Raw genomic sequence first — 20,751 nt, 5'->3', positions numbered from 1 at the left:
TAAGACTCTTGAACGCATCAAAATATCCCCTCAATTCCCCCCAAAAATGGAATAACTCATCGGAATATAAAAACAATATAACATACATCCATAAACGTGGATGCATATGCAAAAGTGCAATATATTTATCTGTAATCTATTTATTTATATCTGCACCTTTATTGTTCTTTTATCCTGCACTACCATGAGCTAATGCAACAAAATGTAGTTCTTATCTGTACTGTAAAGTTCAAATTTGAATGACAATAAAAAAGGAAGTCTAAGTCTAGTCTAATGTCTCTCATAATGATTGTGAATGATAGGCTCAATTCAATTCTACCTACCTCAATGCCCATATACAGTATCTGAGATCTGCTGTGGTGTGGTTGGAGCTGTTAAAAAGTCTGACTACTGCCGATTTAGAATCATGATTGCGGATGGAACATTTATGTTCACATATACTAGATTTTAGTTGTGTTACTATATAGTACAGATTGCAAGGGCACTTCAATAAACATAACAAAGTTGGTGTAGCATGTTATTCTACCTTGGACCATCACAATCTTACAAGTTTTAAGATGTGGGAAAATAAATTATCTCATCAGATTTGGGCTTACAAATTATAAAAGTTTGGAATCCTTAGAAATCAATGTGCATTTTATTGTTCAAGGAGTGTTTACAAACTATCACTATTGCGGTTACTTGTTTGTGTTGATATAAGAAGTGATACATTGTTTCTTTTCTTCTTCTCTTGCCATTACCTGCAGCTGATGTGTCAGTCTGCTTACTGATAGGTGACACCTGTCTGTGTGATCCATTCACTTTTTTGCTCGTATACACGCTGAGGAAGGCTTTCTGTCATGTTTACATTTCCCCTGTGTGCAATTTTATGTCTGCCTTTTTTTTTACTCTTGGCGGGTCTCTCTCTCTCTCTCTCTCTCTCTCTCTCTCTCTCTCTCTCTCTCTCTCTCTCTCTCTCTCTCTCTCTCTCTCTCTCTCTCTCTCTCTCTCTCTCTCTCTCTCTCTCTCTCTCTCTCTCTCTCTCTCTCTCTCTCTCTCTCTCTCTCTCTCTCTCTCTCTCTCTCTCTCTCTCTCTCTCTCTCTCTCTCTCTCTCTCTCTCTCTCTCTCTCTCTCTTCTGTTGATTACAGCCTTGGTTGCAGCTGGAGACGAGACGTTTGGGCACACTTACAGTATTCATGTTGTCTTGTTGCTATTTAAGCTGAGGGGAACGGGCAACTCGTTGGTTCTTTCACTTTGTCATGCCTTCCTGTGAAACCAGCACTCCACTGTTTCCAGTGTTCACCTTTGTTGCTTTTGGCTACTTTATATTGGCCCAGTTGTCTCCAGCCTTTCAGCTGACTATTTTTGCTAGTCAAATAAATATATTTTTGTTTCACCTGCTGTTCCGCTTCTGCATCTGAGGTCCAGACCTAACTGAGACGTTACAGGTTTCACTCGAAACGTTCGTGTGGCATTGAACACTGTCATTGGAGTGCTGTCCTGTACCTTTCTTTACAGTTGTTAATAAGGACACACGGTTATGTAGAGGTGTACTTATAACAATTTTATCGACAAATACTATTTATGGTCACGGCGGAGAGTGAGAAATGTTTTCTTCTTACTGTGTGGACGTAACAGGAAAAAAAACAGAAGCACTGCCATTATGTATGTGCACTATTCAGTCATTGTGTTTGATCTATAATACAATCCTGGGCTATATTGATTCTTTGATCTCTGGTGCTATCTTGGAATTGGTCTCTGAGTTCAGGCTGCACAGAAGCAACCCGTTGTCTTGGAAACAGATGGTGAAATCACAGCAAAGCCAAAAGGCAATTGATCACTTTTAGCCTGCTTTGCTTGAAAGTAGACCATTTTCTTATACCAACACTTGGAAGGAAGACAACGTTATAGTGCATGTCTTGCTTCTGTAACAATGTTTAGGGTCAAGTTCAAATGCCAAACCCTAAAATATTGTATTCAAAAGTTGAGTAATTTCATAATATTATAGTTTAAAATCTAAAAAAGTAGCTTGACAGCATTGTTTTCCTCCATTTGGAGGATGTATGTTTTTTTACTCAGTGTGTCCAAAACCCATGTTTGCAGTATGAATACTACACCCAGGAGCAGATTTTAGTCCATCCATCCATTTTCTACCGCTTGTCACTTTCGGGATTGCGGGCTGTGCTGGAGCCTATCGCACCTGCATTTTAGTCTTTTGTAAAAAATATTTTATTATTATTATGTGGTCTATCTGTGTAGGCCCTGCGATGAGGTGGCGACTTGTCCAGGGTGTATCCCGCCTTCCGCCCGATTGTAGCTGAGATAGCCTCCAGCGCCCCCCACGACCCCAAAGGGAATAAGCGGTAGAAAATGGATGGATGGATGGGTCACACACACACACACACACACACACACACACACACACACACACACACACACACACACACACACACACACACACACACACGCACACGCACACGCACACACAAGCATTCTTGTATTTGTTACCTTCTTGAGACCTTCCGAAAAATGCCTACCTCTAGTATTATAATAAAAGTCGTAATTTTACTCAACGCAAGTCTAAATTTTACAAGAAAAACTGAACATTTGATAATATTAGGATATATTATGATAAAAGTTGGAATTTTACTCAATAACAGTCGCAAATTTACAAGAAAAGCTTACAATTGGGGCAATTTTATGAAAAGAGTCAAAATTTTACTCGACAAAAGTCACAATTTTATCAGAAAACTTTAAAATGTTGGCAATATTATAATAATAATCGAAATTTTACTTGGCAAAATTATGACAAAAGTCATATTTTTACTAAAAAAATGACACTATTTTACAAGAACAATATAATTGGCAATATTGTGATAAAAGCCAGAATTTTCTATGACAAATGTCACCATTTTGCAAAAAGTAATAATTTTACATAAAAAAGTAATAATTATACATAAAAAAGTAATAATTTTACATAAAAAAGTAATAATTTTACGAGAAAATATTGCAATATTACAAAAACAGAAAGAATATGAGAAATTGTTCTCAATTTTATAAGAAAAAAGTCGACACATTGTAAGAAAAAGACTGCTTTTAGTTCTTTTTTGTTGTTTTGTTTGTAATTGGTTTTTAATCTTCATTATTTACTTCAAGTTATTACAGTATGTCTCTATATAAATGTTTTTTGTTTTTTTTAAATTAATTTTGGCCAATGGGGGTGCATTTCAATTTCTTACACACACTTGTTATTTCATATGTTGACCAGAGGGGGAGCACTTTTAAAAGCGACACACAGTCAATTTGAAAAATCCCTCCTTTTTGGGACCACCCTAATTTTTATATATTTCACCACCAGGGGTGCAAATGAGACATTCTCTGTTAGATGCAATGTTATTGGGACCATGATTTATGTCATCACTTGTTCACACCTCCTCATATGGAAGGTACTTTTCCTTCTTGATGTCTCAAGAAGGCTAGAAATACAAGAACACACACACACACACACACACACACACACACACACACACACACACACACACACACACACACACACACACACACACACACACACACACACACACACACACACATTCTTGTATTGAGACCTCAGAAAAATGCCTACATCTTCAGGACCACCCTTTCTAGATATATAAAGATTTATATTTACAACATTAATAATATATACATACTATGCACATATAAAAAAGATAAGCTTTTAGGTAATTTTTTAATTTTATATAAACATTTTTGTTTGTAATTGTTTTTTAATCTTCATTATTTACTTCAAATTATTACAGTATGTCTCTATATACGTATTTTATTTTTTAAATTAATTTTGTCCTAAGAGGACACATTTAATTTTCTTATAAACACGTGTTATTACATATGTTGGACAGAGGGGGAGCACTTCAAATTTTACACACACTTGTTATTTCATATGTTGACCAGAGGGGAGCACTTTTAAAAGCAACACACAGTCAATTTGAAAAATCCCTCCTTTTTGGGACCACCCTAATTTTGATAGATTTCACCACCAGGGGTGCAAATGAGACATTCTCTATTAGATGCAATGGTTTTACCGTATTGGGACCATGATTTCGGTCCTAACTTGTTCACCAGTCCTCATATGGAAGGTACTTTTCCTTGTTGAGGTCTCAAGAAGGGTAGAAATACAAGAACACGTGCACACACACACACACACACACACACACACACACACACACAACACACACACACGCACACACACACACACAACAATATGAGCCCTGCATAGAGGGATAAATGGGGGGTCCACTTGAGAGCTATAAATACTGTATAACAGACACTTGCAATTGGAGGATCAATGATGATGACTGCGCTGTGATGACTGCGCTGCCATAGCAACTACATGCAGGCTAAGACAGGAGGAGGAACACGAGGAGCATGAATGTTGAGGCGAAAATTAAGTGTGCATCTCAAGAGAATTGTGCAACACAGCACAGCAAACTGTGAAGCTACATGAATGGGAATTAATTTTGACCAACACATTGGCAACACTAAATTGGCCCTAGTGTGTGAATGTGAATGGTTTTCTGTTTACCCCGCAACCCTAAAATGGGACAAGCGGTAGAGAAATGGATGGATGGATAACATAAACAACATGCATGTTAGATTATAGACTGATACTAATGAGGACAAGTGCTATGGAAAATGGATAATGTATAGATGACAGTGTTCAATAACACCATTCACTTGTATATTAAATATTTGCCCTCTGTTTTAATAATGACAGCAGAATAAAATACATGCCATTGCATAGTAAGTGAATACAATCTTTGTAATATTGTGAAACATACCGTTCAGTTCAGTTTCAGTTTATTTCGAACATGCATTCCATACAATGTAATGCATCACACAATTCCAGTTGTTTCATTACAGCACTTCCGAAAAGGAGTAGGCTTATTAGTAAAGCTTATTTAATCCTACCCCTTTTCATACCATAGCAATTTTATCCCATTTCCTTGTTCTCTGCAACAAAACAGTAAACAAATAAATAATACATAATATACCATAGTAAGCATACAAATATTAAGTACATAAATAATCTTTATCTCAATAAAAAAAATAACAAATAAAAATAAGGGTTCAAGATGTTCATCACAATTCTTGTTCTGTGTACTTTGTGAACACTTGTAGTTTGAACCGTCTCTTAAACTGAATCATATTGGTGCTTTGTTTGATTTCTTTGCTTAATCCGTTCCATAATTTAATTCCACATACTGATATATTAAAGGTTTTAAGTGTTGTACGAGCATACAAATGTTTTAAATTAGATTTTCCTCTAAGGTTATATTTCTCCTATTTTGTTGTAAATAATTGCTGTACATTCTTGGGCATACTTGCCAACCCGCCCGAATTTTCCGGGAGACTCCCGAATTTCAGTGCCTCTCCCGAAAATCTCCCGGGACAACCATTCTCCCGAAAATCTCCCGATTTCCAGCCGGACAACTATATTGGGGGCGTGCCTTAAAGGCACTGCCTATAACGTCGTCTCTCACCTGAAAAGGAGACTATTATATATGCCTCCGTTATCTATAACCCATAAAGTAGGCAGGCACGGAACTATTTCTCAGCGTGTGTTTATTCCAGCCGGCACGTTCATACACTGACACACAATATCCGGATTCCCATCATGCATTGCTTCAAAACTACGGCAAGTTGTACTATCCTAAATTTCCAGCCGGACAAACAATATTGGGGGCGTGCCTTAGAGGCACTGCCTTTAGCGTCCTCTCACCTGAAAAGGAGACTACTATATATGTCTCCGTTATCCATAGGTTTATCTATAACCCATAACACGGTGGCCGAATGGATATAGTCACTCATGAACGGTCAGAGAAGCACAAGGCTGGTCACAGCCCAGTATTATGGGCCACCTTGAAAGCAACATTCCGTTCTCACTTGCGGATGTTTTCAACAAATCCGTGAAGGATATGTTCCCGGATTCAGAGATCGCTCGCCAGTACTCAAATGGCAGAACAAATGCTACTCAAATAGTGAAAGGTAAGTGTTATTTTTTTTTTAAGTAAGCAGCAAGTACAGTACAGTTAGTAGAACAACTGTGTTGTCATTACTGTTTACTGTACTATATATATATATATATATATATATATATATATATATATATGTCTTAATAAGGTTATCCAAAAAATAGTGCTCGATACCGTAGTAGAGCACAATATATGTATGTGTGGGAAGAAAAATCACAAGACTATTTCATCTCTACAGGCCTGTTTCATGAGGGGGGGTTCCCTCAATCATCAGGAGATTTTAAATCTCCTGATGATTGAGGGAACCCCCCCCTCATGAAACAGGCCTGTAGAGATGAAATAGTCTTGTGATTTTTTTTCCCACACATACATATATATATATATATATATATATATATATATATATATATATATATATATATATATATATATATATATATATATATATATATATATGAATAAGTGGTAGAAAATGGATGGATGGATATATATATTTATAAGAAATAATTTATTTTCAGTGAATTCTAGCTACAAATATACTCCTCCCCCTTTACCCCACTCCCCCGCCCACCCCCCAATCTCCCAAATTTGGAGGTCTCAAGGTTGGCAAGTATGTTCTTGGGTAGCAGGTTATAGTTTGCTTTATACATCATTTTAGCTGTTTGCAAATGCACCAAATCGTTGAATTTCAATAACTGTGATTTAATAAATAAAAGGTTTGTATGTTCTCTATATCCAACATTATGTATTATTCTAATTGATCTTTTTTGTAACACAGTTAGTGAATGAAGCGCACATTTGTATTGTGATATTTATTAAAAACTAACACACACACAAAAGTGGACTGTTGCACTTCACATTAACAGTAATACATCTATACGATAAAGATATCACTAACAAATACTTTATTGTGTTTGATTCTCTGCCCACACACACACACACACACACACACACACACACACACACACACACACACACACACGTTATTATTTGGAATGGGGATCAAGTTTTTGATCATCACTTGTGGGGACCACCCTTTCTACAGGTTGTGGAGGCATAGAAAAAATTAAGTAAAACGGCCACTGCCCAGTTAGCTCATACACGTCTTTAAATCTCTGGATTGATGAAGTAATGTGCTGATCATTCTTACTGGGGACCCTGGGGAAAAAGAGTTAATATGGTTCATGGGGACCAAATTTAAATATTTTTGCATAATTCACACAAATTTGTACGTGACTACTGAGCAGTGTTGGGTTAGTTACTGAAAACCAGTAACTAGTTACAGTTACTAGTTACTTTATTTCAAAAGTAACTCAGTTACTAACTCAGTTACTTACACCAAAAAGTAATGCGTTACTGTGAAAAGTAACTATTTAGTTACTTCTTTTTTTCTTAAAGCTCCCATTAATGCCCTTTTTGCCTTCATTTCAGTACTGTTATTGCACTGGAGAATAATACAATCTGTTGATCAACTTGACATGCATTTTTATTTTCCTTTTAACATAATTAATGAAAAACAGTGCAACATAAAAAGGCATTCCTCCTTTCTTTAAACTTGGACCAATGACCATTAATAAAAAACAAGTTTAAGTGCAACATAAGAAGAAACATCATCTTCCTTGAAACATAGGTAGTGAAATAAAGCCTGACATCTGGAGTGATGCTGCTGTCTTCCACACTTGGAGCCATGGATTGTAGAATCCTTGTTTTCAGTGGCAGGATCATTGACACAGATGGTGAAGTTTCAGTGCTCAGTAGAGATGTAACACTTTTGAGGGGTTTAAGCACCTAGAGGACCTCATCTGCCACTCTCACATCATCATCAGACAGGGTGACATTTGTCTTCAGGGTGTTGTGGGTCAATGCAGAGTATATAGCTGCCTGCTGCTTCAACATATCATAAGTGGAGTTCCACCTCGTTGGGACATCATGTATGAGCAGGCAGCTTTAGCATTTCTTGCTTTGTCTTAAGCACATGAGCAGCTGTTGTGCTTGGGTGGAAGTAAGAAACCTTCCTGATCCTCCCAAAGAGGCGCTCCATCCTATTGACTGAGATTCCCTTCTGTGATGCCAAATTCACTACATGTGCAAAGCACCTATCTGTGGTCCCAGTCCTGCCTCATTCTCTGTAATTATTTGATTTTTGGCATTATCACGTGTGACTGGGATATCTTTATCTTCCATTCCTCCACTGCTTGTGTCAGTACCTGCGCAAGGTGACTCTCGTAGAGGGGGCGTGTCTTCTCATCTCCCAGTCTGCTGTGATGAAGTGAGCGCTTATAGTTCCGCTGGACGTCCAGCCGTCTGTCATGAGCGCAACAGATGATGCTCGGGATAGTTCATCCACAACTTTTTTCTTCTCCTGCTCATAAAGATCTGGCACAATCTTATTGCTGAAGTGGGTGCGCGACGGGATGTCGTAACGTGGTTCAAGCACGTTATCAGCATGTGTTTAAAACCCTCGTTTTGCACAACCGAATCTGCACTTATAAACACACCGATTCAATGGCGCTGGGCGTTCAAGCTCCTCCGTTATTGCGCTCGCCATGACCACGCTGTGTGTGGACTGAACGTGCCAACAACTTTTTTTTTTTTGTTTCATATATCAAACCGCGGATCAAACCTCCCCTCCCGCCCCCCCACCCCCCACACACACACATAGACCGCACCTCTTTTCTTCTCTCCGGCTTGTGACAGAGGAAGATTCAGAAGAAAGACACCGCAGCGCTTCTGTTTCTAGCCGATACTACATCAAAAGTAACGTAAAATAACGCAGTAACGCATCATGTAGTAACGGTAACTAAATTACTGAATAAAAAAAATAACGCGTTAGATTACTAGTTACCGCCGAAACTAACGGCGTTACAGTAACGCGTTACAAAGTAACGCGTTAGTCCCAACACTGCTACTGAGGGCCATTAAAAAAAAAAAAAAAGTTCAAATAAAATATGACATTATCCTCAAAATACAGCACTACAGCTGTCCTTTTATAGGAAGTTTCGCCACTTAAATGTTAAAGCAAATCCTGCATCTTCTGTGACATTATTGAAAACTGCTATTTAGCAGTAATGAAGTTGTCTGCAACTCCAACTACCATATATAGAAGGATGGAAAATTCTGAATGTGAATCATACTTTAAGGTAATAATGTTTTATAATTATGCTGTATGAAATAATCCCTTTAGGGGTCCTGTTTTTTTGTCCCCATACCGTCAGAGGTCCCCTAAAGGCAGGGGTGGGCAATTAATTTTTACCGGGGGCCGCATAAGCAACCCGAGCACTGCTGGAGGGCCACACCGACAATATTTCAATTAAATTTTGCTCAATATTATTTTTGATGTACCGTAAGATAAATAATAATAATAATAATAATAATAATAATAATAATGATAATAATAATTAATAATAATAATAATAATTTCATTTAACCTAACTTAACTTTATACAAAAGCAGATTTCTTTTGATGGTTTTATTTTTAACACTGTCTTACACAACACTTCCTGATGTATAATACAATGCAAAAATTTCCATTTCTGCACAGGGTTAATTTCTGTCACTTTATCCTGCATTATCCAACATTTTTCACCGTCAGATTTGGACAACCATCTGTTGTTAAAAATCGTTTTTAATCATATTTATTTTATATTGTTTTTTATATTGGTTTTATATGTAATTATTTTTTGTTTTTATTAAGTCATTGGTGGAGCTAAGGATAATATTTGAATATTGTTTTTAATATGGTTGTGCAGCACTTTGGAAACATTTTGTTGTTTAAATGTGCTGTATAAATAAAGTGGATTGGATTGGATTGTCACACCTGCCAGCTTGTCCCATTTCAGTCCTAACATGTCCAAACACGCATTTACCTATGTGAACAAGTCATTACCTGTGGTTGTCTCTTTAATTGACTGCATGGCTGCCAGCTCCTTCGTGATTTGAAAGTCTGTAGTTATCCCACGTAAGAAGATGAGCAGCTGGGCGGTGTCACGTACATCACAGCTCTCATCCAAAGACAGCGAAAAACAGTCAAAGTCTCCAGTCTTATCAGCGCAACAGTCTAGTAAGAACTCCTTAATAAACTCTCCGTCAGAAAACGCCTTACTTTTTCTGGCGATTTTGTGAGAAATTACAAACCTTGTCCTGACAGCTGTATTTCTGGGGGTGTGAAATTTGGCAAAAAGTCCTTGTTGGGTTTGCAGTTTTACCATCAACGCATCAGCCTCCCTTGCGCGCGCTTCATCAGACAGATTCCGGTATTTATCCTCGTGCTTCGTCGAGTAGTGGCAATTCTTTAAACAAGCAATATATTCTTTAAACACAGCAACCTGTGTACCACACATTAAGCACACAGCTTTACCTTTAATTTCTGTAAAGAAATAATTGGCAGTCCATGTCTTGTTGGAAACACGCCATTCGTCATCAACTTTTCTCTTTTTAGCGTCTCATCACTTGTCGCTGTGCACCTTCACTCACAGGTTACACCCAAACATACGCCCATAAATAACACTTTTCAAAATAAAAGCAGCACAGTTGTATTGCACGCACGACATAGATGTTTTTTAAACTTTGTTTTGTAATTTGTGATTGATTGCCGCTGTTCACATTCACTCACAATCACACATGCGCATACGTCCACACGGAAGTAATACAAATAACGCTTTTCAAATCAAAAGCAGCACCGTTGTATTGCACACTCGACATAATTTTTAAAATTTATTTTGTAATTTATGATTGGCCTCACGCGGGCCGGACAGGGACGCACAAAGAGCCCGATGTGGCCCGCGGGCCGTAGAATGCCCAGGTCTGCCTAAAGGTGACTGTGTAAACAGAGCGATGTCCTCATTAAGTAAGCATTGCCAGAACACACATACACACACGCGCGTCCACACACACACACACACACACACACACACACACACACACACACACACACACACACACACACACACACACACACACACAAAAGTATTAGAGAGGCTTACCTTTTCTTGTGTCCAGAGATGTGCATTAGTGCAGTGAATGAAAGTCAGCCAGATAGTAATTGTGGAACACAAAGGCAATAAATAAGCCATCTTTTCTGTCGCTCTCATCCGCATATTTGTCTCTGCACGGGAGAGACCTCAGATCATGTGAAAGGCAGCAGACATGCCAGGCAGGACTTGCTGTGCTGTGTGCGCGTGCGTGCGTATGAGTGTGCGTGTGCCTCGTACGACGCGTGGAATGTATTTACCGACAGTGACTGTGCATTTATACTATCAAATAACGCAGCATCGGTCTCATCACATCGTGTACATTGACTCCTGCCATTCACTTTCTATGATCCGTCAAGCAATTATAAAACGCTTATTTTTCGTATTTGAATAGCGTGGACTATATTGTCGCGCTATTTAAAGGCTGTGTACACGTGGACCGGAGACGAATAAAAAAGAAAACAAATCCACACTCACATTTCAACATTTATACAAGTATACCACTTTAACACTTCGTTAGTCTGTCTGGCAACAAGTTATATCTATTATTCGATTAGTGTCGCGTAGCGTTGAGCGGAAATGACGATTTTAGACATTCTTTTGTGTCTGCCCATTGCTTTCCTACGTCAGCGCGGCCGCCATCTTACGGCAGTCCCTACCGCCCCGTCAACTGGTACAAGTCAGTGATTTGTTTTATGAATAAATTGCTCCTTTTCATGGCTGTTAAGAATTGCAGTGCGCATTAATTTATAGTTATCGATGTACTACGCTCATAGTAGCAACAATGGAGAGGAATGTATTTGTTGAAATAACTGATGACTCTCAAAAAGTCTGGACCAGTTACATTAAGTTAAGTTAAAGTTAAGTTAAGCATGATTTAGTTAATGTCAAAAATATGAAAACTATTAATTTACATAAGTTATACGGCGTAGAGTAGTAAGTAGTTCTGCTAAAGTGTTGAGAAATTGCTGCCGCAAGATGGCAGACAGCTTTACGTATTGTTGAGGCGTCTCACCCTCCTCTTCTCCAATGTTGAGTGCTGGCGGCGCGCGACATTTCTATTTTGCTGTACTTCTGTGAACACTAAAAAATGTCTAAAAGTGAAAGTGTGGAAGTTTGCTATTTGGAACACAGCCCAGGTTCGAATGCAAAAAACAAACAAACGACAACAAACACGCTGTGTCACGTGGTTTTAGCTCCACGTGACCAAACCGGAAGTGTGCCGTTCAACTTGTTCCTGTCATGCTGCAACATCTTAGTTAGCTGAACCCTTAAACCTGTCGTTTCGGTCTAGTTATTCGCGTTTCAGCAGCAATGACGCAGGAAATGCGCTTCTTGAGGAAACAGCTAAAAGAGAAAGAAAAAGAAATTACAACTCTGAGGAATAAACTGGACGTACTCGAAAAGGTGGCGTATGTTATTGTTTGGTTGAATATTAAGGCAGCTTAATGTAAACGCGCTATTATTATTGTCCGGTTTGACTGTATGTTATAATAGTACACATTCACAATCACTAATATGTTTTCCGGCTGGTTGGCATATTGGCTATTGAGTCAAATATTTGCAGAAACTAATAAATGACATGCTATGTAACACTTTCTCATATGGGTATCAGGCCTCGAATTTCAACTAATTCTAAGGTCAAGGCAAGTGTTGCCTGAAAGGAGGGCTCTATTTTAGGGCACCAAGGCAAATATTTTCTTTCGAGGCAGTGTGTATATATATATATATATATAAAATTAAAAATAGTGTTCATGTATTAATTAAGATTATTGGTATTAATATCAATGTGAATGTTGTCTGTCTATCTGTGTTGGCCCTGCGATGAGGTGGCGACTTGTCCAGGGTGTACCCCGCCTTCCGCCCGAATGCAGCTGAGATAGGCTCCAGCCCCCCCCCCCCCCCCCCCCCGCGACCCCAAAAGGGACAAGCGGTAAAAAATGGATGGATGGATGGGTTATCAATATTGAAATCATGATTACTGATTGTTAGGTAAAGTAGTGTTGGGGTGTGAACGTAATACCATCATGTCTAATGAAAAGACTATAGATAAATGATAAATGTGTTGTACTTGTATAGCGCTTTTCTACCTTCAAGGTACTCAAAGCGCTTTGACACTACTTCCACATTTACCCATTCACACACACATTCACACACTGATGGAGGGAGCTGCCATGCAAGGCGCTAACCAGCACCCATCAGGAGCAAGGGTGAAGTGTCTTGCTCAGGACACAACGGACATGACGAGGTTGGTACTAGGTGGGGATTGAACCAGGGACCCTCGGGTCGCGCACGGCCACTCTTCCACTGCGCCACGCCGTCCCTATAAATATGGATAAACGTTATCCATATATTTAGAGACAAATATATATATTTTTTAATTCTTTAATAACATCAACTTGTCAGCTTTTTGTCATTCCATGATGCCTTTATCTCTATTTTTACATTTTGATAGCGTTTTTATTTTATTTTGTTTTTTTTAAGTTATGTACATTTATATGTACATGTAGATGCTGTATCGGGACAGATCCATTAAGGGTTTGAGCCGAAATATGTCGTATAGGAATTAACTATACACAATAAAACATAAACAAAATGATGTGTCAAATGTTTTTTAAAGTAATACCTCTGTGACATGAAAAAACCCACAATTAATGTAAAAAAACAAAAACCTGGTGTTTACTTTTTGATATCAAAATAAAACACAAAGCAGTTTGGCTAATGAAGATGAAGTCTAATAAACAAGCTTTGTTCTTCTCCAACGCCTTCTAGTGGTTCAGTACAACAGTTTGGCCAACAACAAAAATAAAGAGGAGTGATACCGCTCACATCGAATAAACAATCTTCACAGCCTGCGTTCAATTCGATGAGATAACAAAACTTTTTAGCCAGTATTGATATTATTTGAACACTGATACAGTTTGCAGTTAAATAAAGGAGTGGACATCCCAGTAAATAAAGTAAAGACTTTATAAACAAGTTGTGACAACGTTCACGACATCGCCTGCTGCAAAACATCAAATAGTTGTATACTTTTTAGTGTGGGGACAAGTGCGTCCGTCTCCAATATTGTCCACACTTGTCTCCATCTAAACACAGAAATGCGCTCTTAAACGCACGCCAGAAAGCGAAGGAAAACGACGTTAAACCAAGCATTTGACTCTGTTTACTCTGAGGGAAAATCTCTGCAGCAAAGTCAGTGTCGTTGGTCCGCCATGATTATCAAGCCAAACACCGCTAGTGTGCATGCGCCTGACTGCGTGTTGCCGAAAATGCATTAAATAAATAACGGTTTTTCGGTAATTAAAAAATTCAACGGTATTACGAACCGTCGGGAACTTTATCGCAAATGATCATTATACCGTTTACTGTTACATCCCTCGTCCATTAACAAGTAAAATGTCATGGGCGGTCACGGCATTTTCTTGCCGCAATTATTGGTAAATGTTTTGGGCATTACAGCAAATGATGAGGGCAGTGGCGGCACTTGCCGTGGTTGCCGCGGTTAAATTCGAGCCCTGGGGTATACTTTGAGGCACACCAGGGGGTCCTTGCTACATAACATGAATTATAGCTATGATGATTTTTAATGACAAACCTCTTTTAATTTATGAAATTAATATACATATTCATTTATACTTTTTGTTCTAGAAGAATGGCTGCTTAGATCCAGGGCTACATGATGGAGTAACATCTCTTCCTCCACTCAAAGCCAAAGCAGCTCTTCCCAACGAAGACATCATGCGTTACAGTAGACAGCTCCTCCTGCCTGAGCTGGGAGTACAAGGTAAGAATTCTTCTGCTACACCATGCACTCTTTCGGATGTATTGTATGACGCAACACAGTAAATTGTGATTCTTTATAGGACAGCTGAACCTATCCAAGACCTCGGTGCTGGTTGTTGGATGTGGAGGACTTGGCTGTCCTCTGGCTCAGTATCTAGCAGCAGCAGGTATAGGTAGGTAACTCAATCGCGTAACTTTTAACTTTTTCATTACTCCCAAGGCAGTATAATAATCAAATTATGCATTATTATACTCTGTATTAAACATAAGAAAAAGATCAACGTTTGTAGTGAAAAACATTGGTGCCTATCCGACTAAGAGTTGCAAGTAGTGAGCAGATGCCTCTCAGTATAACCAAATAAATAATAGGCCCTTTTCCACCACATGAACTTCCCCACTGTTCCCCCTGTGTTTCCACCAAAAACTACCGAGGTAGATTTAGTTCTTATAGGAACCTTTCGGAGTTCAGGTGGGACTTTTCCAAGCTACCAGGAACCTTTTCGGTTGCGGGCTGTGCTGTCGAACGCTAATTGGTTGAACACAGTTCAGGAACTTTTGCGGGGTATCTTTGTAGAAACAGGACTTTGGTCGCAACTTGGGAGGCTCTCTTTATTTTTTTTAAACCGCCTCAAGTGAGTCGCATCTTTACTCATCAAGCTGAGAAAAACAGCACAACACACTTCCCACCTTCACAATTATGGAGCGGTGTGCCGCATCCGGTCTGACTCGGCTAACAAAATAAAGGTATCTTACATAAGCATAATATACTTAAAGCACTTATAGGTGGGTTGCAATCATGTGACCTAGAGGCACATCCGGGCACTTCAGGGTTTCAGTTCATGGTCTAAGCCCCATTAGGCTGCCGTTTTTAACTTGAATCAGTGCAGATTCAGGCTTATTTTGAAAGGTTTAGAGGCAAATATAAAAGCGATAATGAAAAAAATATTTCAAATGGGATGGAGTGGATTTTTACACTCTTAAGAAAAACATTTTTTATTTTAAAGATTTAAACCATTTATCATCACCAAGAGGTTACTGCTTCCTCACTTCACTTGACACTTACTGTATTTACAGAAGAAAAGATTGGAGGCACATCATGTCTTTACATCTGAAGGGTCCACAAATTAGGCATTAATTCGTGAAAGACAAAGTTGGACTTATTTGCGCATCGGTAAGTAACGTACTTTATTGACATAACGAGTGCCGTGCTGCTGTGATCGTGACACTAATGAGAAAAATTATGTTTCTTTGAAGTTGACTTTCTGCTACAAATATTAGTCTCATCTACACTTCATGTCTGCAGTTGTTTCTATGATGTGAAGTATATTTTGTCTCAATATTTAGAGCTGTATATGTCCTTGTTCAGTATGAAGATTTGCTAGCAATATCAAGATATAGTATATGCCGTTGAGCCTACGAGATATTTATTCAGCTAGTTTATTTATACTATTATGGATAATTTCTTGACACTAACAAATATCACCAATGACGCTATAATGTAGTCAGCATCTATGTCGAATAAAGTCACATCCATTTTTCTTCTTCGAGTCTTAATTGGCATAATGGTTAAGCAGTTTGAGCGTAGCAGTAAAACAAGTGAGAGTGAGTGTAGAGTTTGAGCAGCGTATTGCTGTCCTGTTCTAGGGTGTTCCAATCGTTCAAATAGAGAGATAGGAAAGCATTCATAGAGTCCTGAAAGAAGTCCTTCATAAAGGTAATAAAGTTAGGGAAAAAACGAAAGTGCTTAGAAGGAAATGTTTGTTAAAAATAACACTTTCATCATCCTGTGGTATACAGTTAGATTATGCTTGTGTCTGTATTAGAGATGCGCAGTTTGCGGGCACAACCGCGGAGTCCACGGATTATCCGCGGATCGGGCGGATGAAATTTAAAAAAATTAGATTTTATCCGCGGGTCGGGTCGGGCGGTTGAAAAAAAAAAAAAAAGATTTTAAATAGATTCAGGCGGGTGGCAGTTAAACCAATTCGGAAATATATATACATAGTTAAATGTTGTTACCCACATACGAAAAACAAGCAGGCACCTGCAGCATATGCCACAACAGAAGAAAAAAAAAAAGAAGAGATGGACACTTTTACGGAGCGGAGAAGGGACGCCTCGCCGGGGTCCGGGACCGAGGCCCCTTCCCCCGAGAGGGCCCCACCGGGAGCCGTAGCTGAGGCGATCCGCGAGAAGGGCCCGACGCACGTCCAGGGTCACCACCGCGCCCACCGCACCGACACCCCGCCTCGTCCGCCTTCGCCGCGGCCGTCGTCACGCGCAGCAGGTAAGCAGCTTACCTGCCCGCCACCCCCGTGGCTGGGGGCTCGTAACAGGGGTCACCCTGGTTGATATAGACAGCAGCAGGACGGTGGCCATGGAAGTCGGAACCCGCTAAGGAGTGTGTAACAACCCACCTGCCGAATCAACTAGCCCTGAAAATGGATGGCGCTGGAGCGTCGGCACCATACCCGGCCGTCGCCGGCAGCGAGACGCGCTTGGAGGTGCGCTCAGCACGGCTCCCATATGATTGCGCACTGGTGTGCGTCTGGGCCGTGACAGCGTGGCACGCGAATGTCTGCTGCATTGGATCAGTCTCCTTTCTTTAACAGGCAAAAGCTTTATAACCTCACTAATGCCTTGCATCGTCTATATTAGATATATAACAACGGGCGGGTGCGGGCGGATGCGGTTCTGATTAAATGTTAGGTCGGGTGGATGGCGGATGGTTGACGACTTTCTGATGCGGTTGCGGATGAAATAATTGCCTATCCGCGCATCTCTAGTCTGTAGCGATCACTTTGTTAAATGTTTAAATATTTGATTGATTTGAGAAACTTTCTGTGATTCAATCGAGTTTACTATACTACTACTACTACTACTGCTCGACTATATTAGTGGTGTTTGAGAGCAGAACTAAATGTAAAGAAAGGACATTATATCGCATTGATGTTTGTTTTGTGGTTGCTATACCTAAATATAACTACGAAGACCTGGTTGTGCAAATAAACTAAAATCATGTCCTAGTAATAAATATTGTGATTGTTGGTCCAATTCACTGTATTTTCATTATCGATTTTCATAACAGAAACTAAAAGCTTAGTTGTTGTTCTGCAAGAAAGCTAAGCTCTTTATTCGACACGGATGACCACATTATAGCATCTTTGATGATTTGTGTTAGCATCAAGACAATATCCTTCATAATATTAATAAACTAGATTAATAAATCTCTCGTAGGCTCAACAGCATACTAAATCTTGATTTCACTGGCAAATAATGCTGAACGAATGGGACATCTATAGCTAAATAGTGAGACAAAATATGAATTTCACACAAAAACCACTGCAGACATGAATTGTAGATGAGACTAATATGTGTAGCAGGAAATCAACTGCAAACAAACGTATAATTTTTCTCATTAGTGTCACGATCACAGCAGCACAGCACTCGTTATGTCAATCAAATACGTTACTTTGTGATGCACGAATAAAGTCAAATTTTGTCTTTTATGAATTAATGTGGCAGAGGGGTTAGTGCATCTGCCTCACAATACGAAGGTCCTGAGTAGTCTTGGGTTCAATCCCGGGCTTGGGATCTTTCTGTGTGGAGTTTGCATGTTCTCCCCGTGAATGCGTGGGTTCCCTCCGGGTACTCCGGCTTCCTCCCACCTCCAAAGACATGCACCTGGGGATAGGTTGATTGGCAACACTAAAAAAAAAAAAAAAAAAAAAAAAAAATTGGCCCTAGTGTGTGGATGTGAGTGTGAATGTTGTCTGTCTATCTGTGTTGGCCCTGCGATGAGGTGGCGACTTGTCCAGGGTGTACCCCGCCTTCCGCCCGATTGTAGCTGAGATAGGCTCCAGCGCCCCCCGCGACCCCAAAGGGAATAAGCGGTAAAAAATGGATGGATGGATGGATGAATTAATGTTTAATTTGTGGACCCCTTCAAATGTAAATACATGATGTGTTTCCAATCTTTCCTTCTCTAAATCTGTGTGAGTCAAATTAAATGAGGTTGTAGCGAGCACTAACGCCTTGGTGATGATGAATGGTTTAAAACCTTCAAAAAATATTTTTCTTAAGAGTGTTCCATCCCATTTGAAATATTTTTTTCATGCTCGCTTATATAATTTGCTTGTTTTTTATATTGCTATTGTTATTTAAAGTGATTGTTATTGCTCTTATTGTTATTTTACCTTTTTGTGGTTTATTCGTTATTAATTTATATCAGTTGTTTTTAAACTCTATTTAGAGTTGAGTTTTGATGGTACAATAAATACTTTACAAATTAATGAATAATCGTGTAATTGATCGGGATTATTATTTTTGCCATAATCAACCAGCTCTACTTTGGCGTACCACAGGATGGAGCCCGTACCACAGTGTAAGACTCGCTGGTCTATTATATACATAGTATCATAAGTACAATAAGTTTCAAATACGTCTCAAATATCATAAAAATGTACGTCAATGCTTTTTGATTTAGAAAAAAACAGCAACCAAAAAACAAAACAAAAAAGTGCATCCAACCCGCCTTTCAGCAGTGCCACAGCTGACTACGCACCTGAAGGGAGTTGACGCTTGACAAAAGTTATGAGAAAATTAGAAAGGTATTTTAATTTAATTGAGGCATTTCATGATCAAGCCTGGGTAAACTACTCTCATTTTGACTTTACTACTGACAATAACGTCAAACTTTACGCCGTGTGCGTCTTCGAACCTCTGTTTGGACATCTCAGTTTGTGTGAAGTGTGCATGTTCTCCCATGCGTGTGGGGTTTTCTCTGGGTACTGCGGTTTCCTCCCACATTCCAAAAGTTAAAGTTAAAGTCCCAATGATTGTCACACACACACTAGGTGTGGTGAAATTTGTCCTCTGCATTTGACCCATCCCCTTGATCACCCCCTGGGAGGTGAGGGGAGCAGTGGGCAGCAGCGGTGCTGCGCCCGGGAATCATTTTTGGTGATTTAACCCCCAATTCCAACCCTTGATGCTGAGTGCCAAGCAGGGACGTAATGGGTCCCATTTTTATAGTCTTTGGTATGACTCGGCCGGGGTTTGAACTCACAACCTACCGATCTCAGGGCGGACACTCTAACCACTAGGCCACTGAGTAGGTATAATAAAAATATGCATGTCAGGTTAACTGGAGACTAGGGTTGTCCCGATACCAATAATTTGGTACCGGTACCAAAATTTATATCGATACTTTTCCAAATAAAGGGAACTACAAAAAAATTTACATTTTGACTTTATTTTAACAGAAAATCTCACAATATATGTTTCCTATTGCACTCAAAAAACAATTTCAGAAGGTTAAAATTTTAATTAAAGGGCATTAAACACATTGTTTTTCTTGTTGCCCTCAAAGAACATTTTTCCATAATCAAGAATTAGATTAGAATATAGTAAAAAGGCTTTATTAACATTGTATTAAATGATTTATGATTTATGGTTGCCAGTCCTGGTCTGTGCTTTAAGAAAAATACAATAATTAGTAAGTACTAAAAACAAAACTATGAGTAAATGTACACAGATAAGCCATGTAGATGGTAAAACACACATTTGTTAAAGATAAAACACAAATTGTAGCATTTTGTTACCAAATTCAGTCATTTTACTTGCACTTGTTGACATTAGATGGGCGGTCCTAACTCAGGTAATATTTGTGTGGCGAGTAAAGAGAGGGAGAGGTAGCGCATGAATGTGTCCAGTTGTGTCCTGCAAAACTAATAAAGCTACCAGAATGTCACAAATCGGCGGCCTCGAATTCTGACCGGAAAGCGCAGCTTAGTAGACTCATTGTAAAGTGAAGGATTACCCCCTGTGCTTCTGGACGACAGTCTGCACCGGTGCCAAACAGCAGGACAGGTGTAACAACTACATTATTACCTGTCACTATAACTCCAGATCTGAAGGTTCATTATTTAAATGTTTACCTAAGTTTGAAGCAAATGTGGTAATACTAATTAGCACATTTGG

General features: G+C 39.2%; 2 protein-coding genes across 6 annotated transcripts in view; one reads left to right on the top strand and one right to left on the bottom strand.

Moving 5' to 3' along the window:
* qpct (glutaminyl-peptide cyclotransferase) overlaps window positions 1–12,199 on the bottom strand; it is a 31,164-nt gene extending 18,965 nt beyond the window's left edge. The window contains exon 1 of the mRNA XM_061968595.2: window positions 10,996–12,199. Within this exon, the coding sequence (XP_061824579.1) occupies window positions 10,996–11,109 (114 nt within the window). The 5' untranslated portion in view covers window positions 11,110–12,199. The remainder of the gene's footprint in view (window positions 1–10,995) is intronic.
* mocs3 (molybdenum cofactor synthesis 3) overlaps window positions 1–20,751 on the top strand; it is a 58,242-nt gene that overhangs the window by 23,043 nt on the left and 14,448 nt on the right. Inside the window, exons 1-3 of one of the 5 annotated variants that reach the window (XM_061968590.2) lie at window positions 12,176–12,390; window positions 14,638–14,770; window positions 14,850–14,942. In XM_061968590.2, the coding sequence (XP_061824574.2) occupies window positions 12,298–12,390; window positions 14,638–14,770; window positions 14,850–14,942 (319 nt within the window). In that variant the 5' untranslated portion in view covers window positions 12,176–12,297. The other 4 variants (XM_061968589.2, XM_061968593.2, XM_061968592.2 and 1 more) reach the window with 4 other exon arrangements.

The sequence above is a fragment of the Nerophis lumbriciformis genome, linkage group LG08, assembly GCF_033978685.3.
Source record: "Nerophis lumbriciformis linkage group LG08, RoL_Nlum_v2.1, whole genome shotgun sequence".
Taxonomy (NCBI): Eukaryota; Metazoa; Chordata; class Actinopteri; order Syngnathiformes; family Syngnathidae; genus Nerophis; species Nerophis lumbriciformis.
The sequence above is the reverse complement of the archived record's forward strand: the minus strand, read 5'-3'. Positions and strand labels throughout refer to the sequence as shown.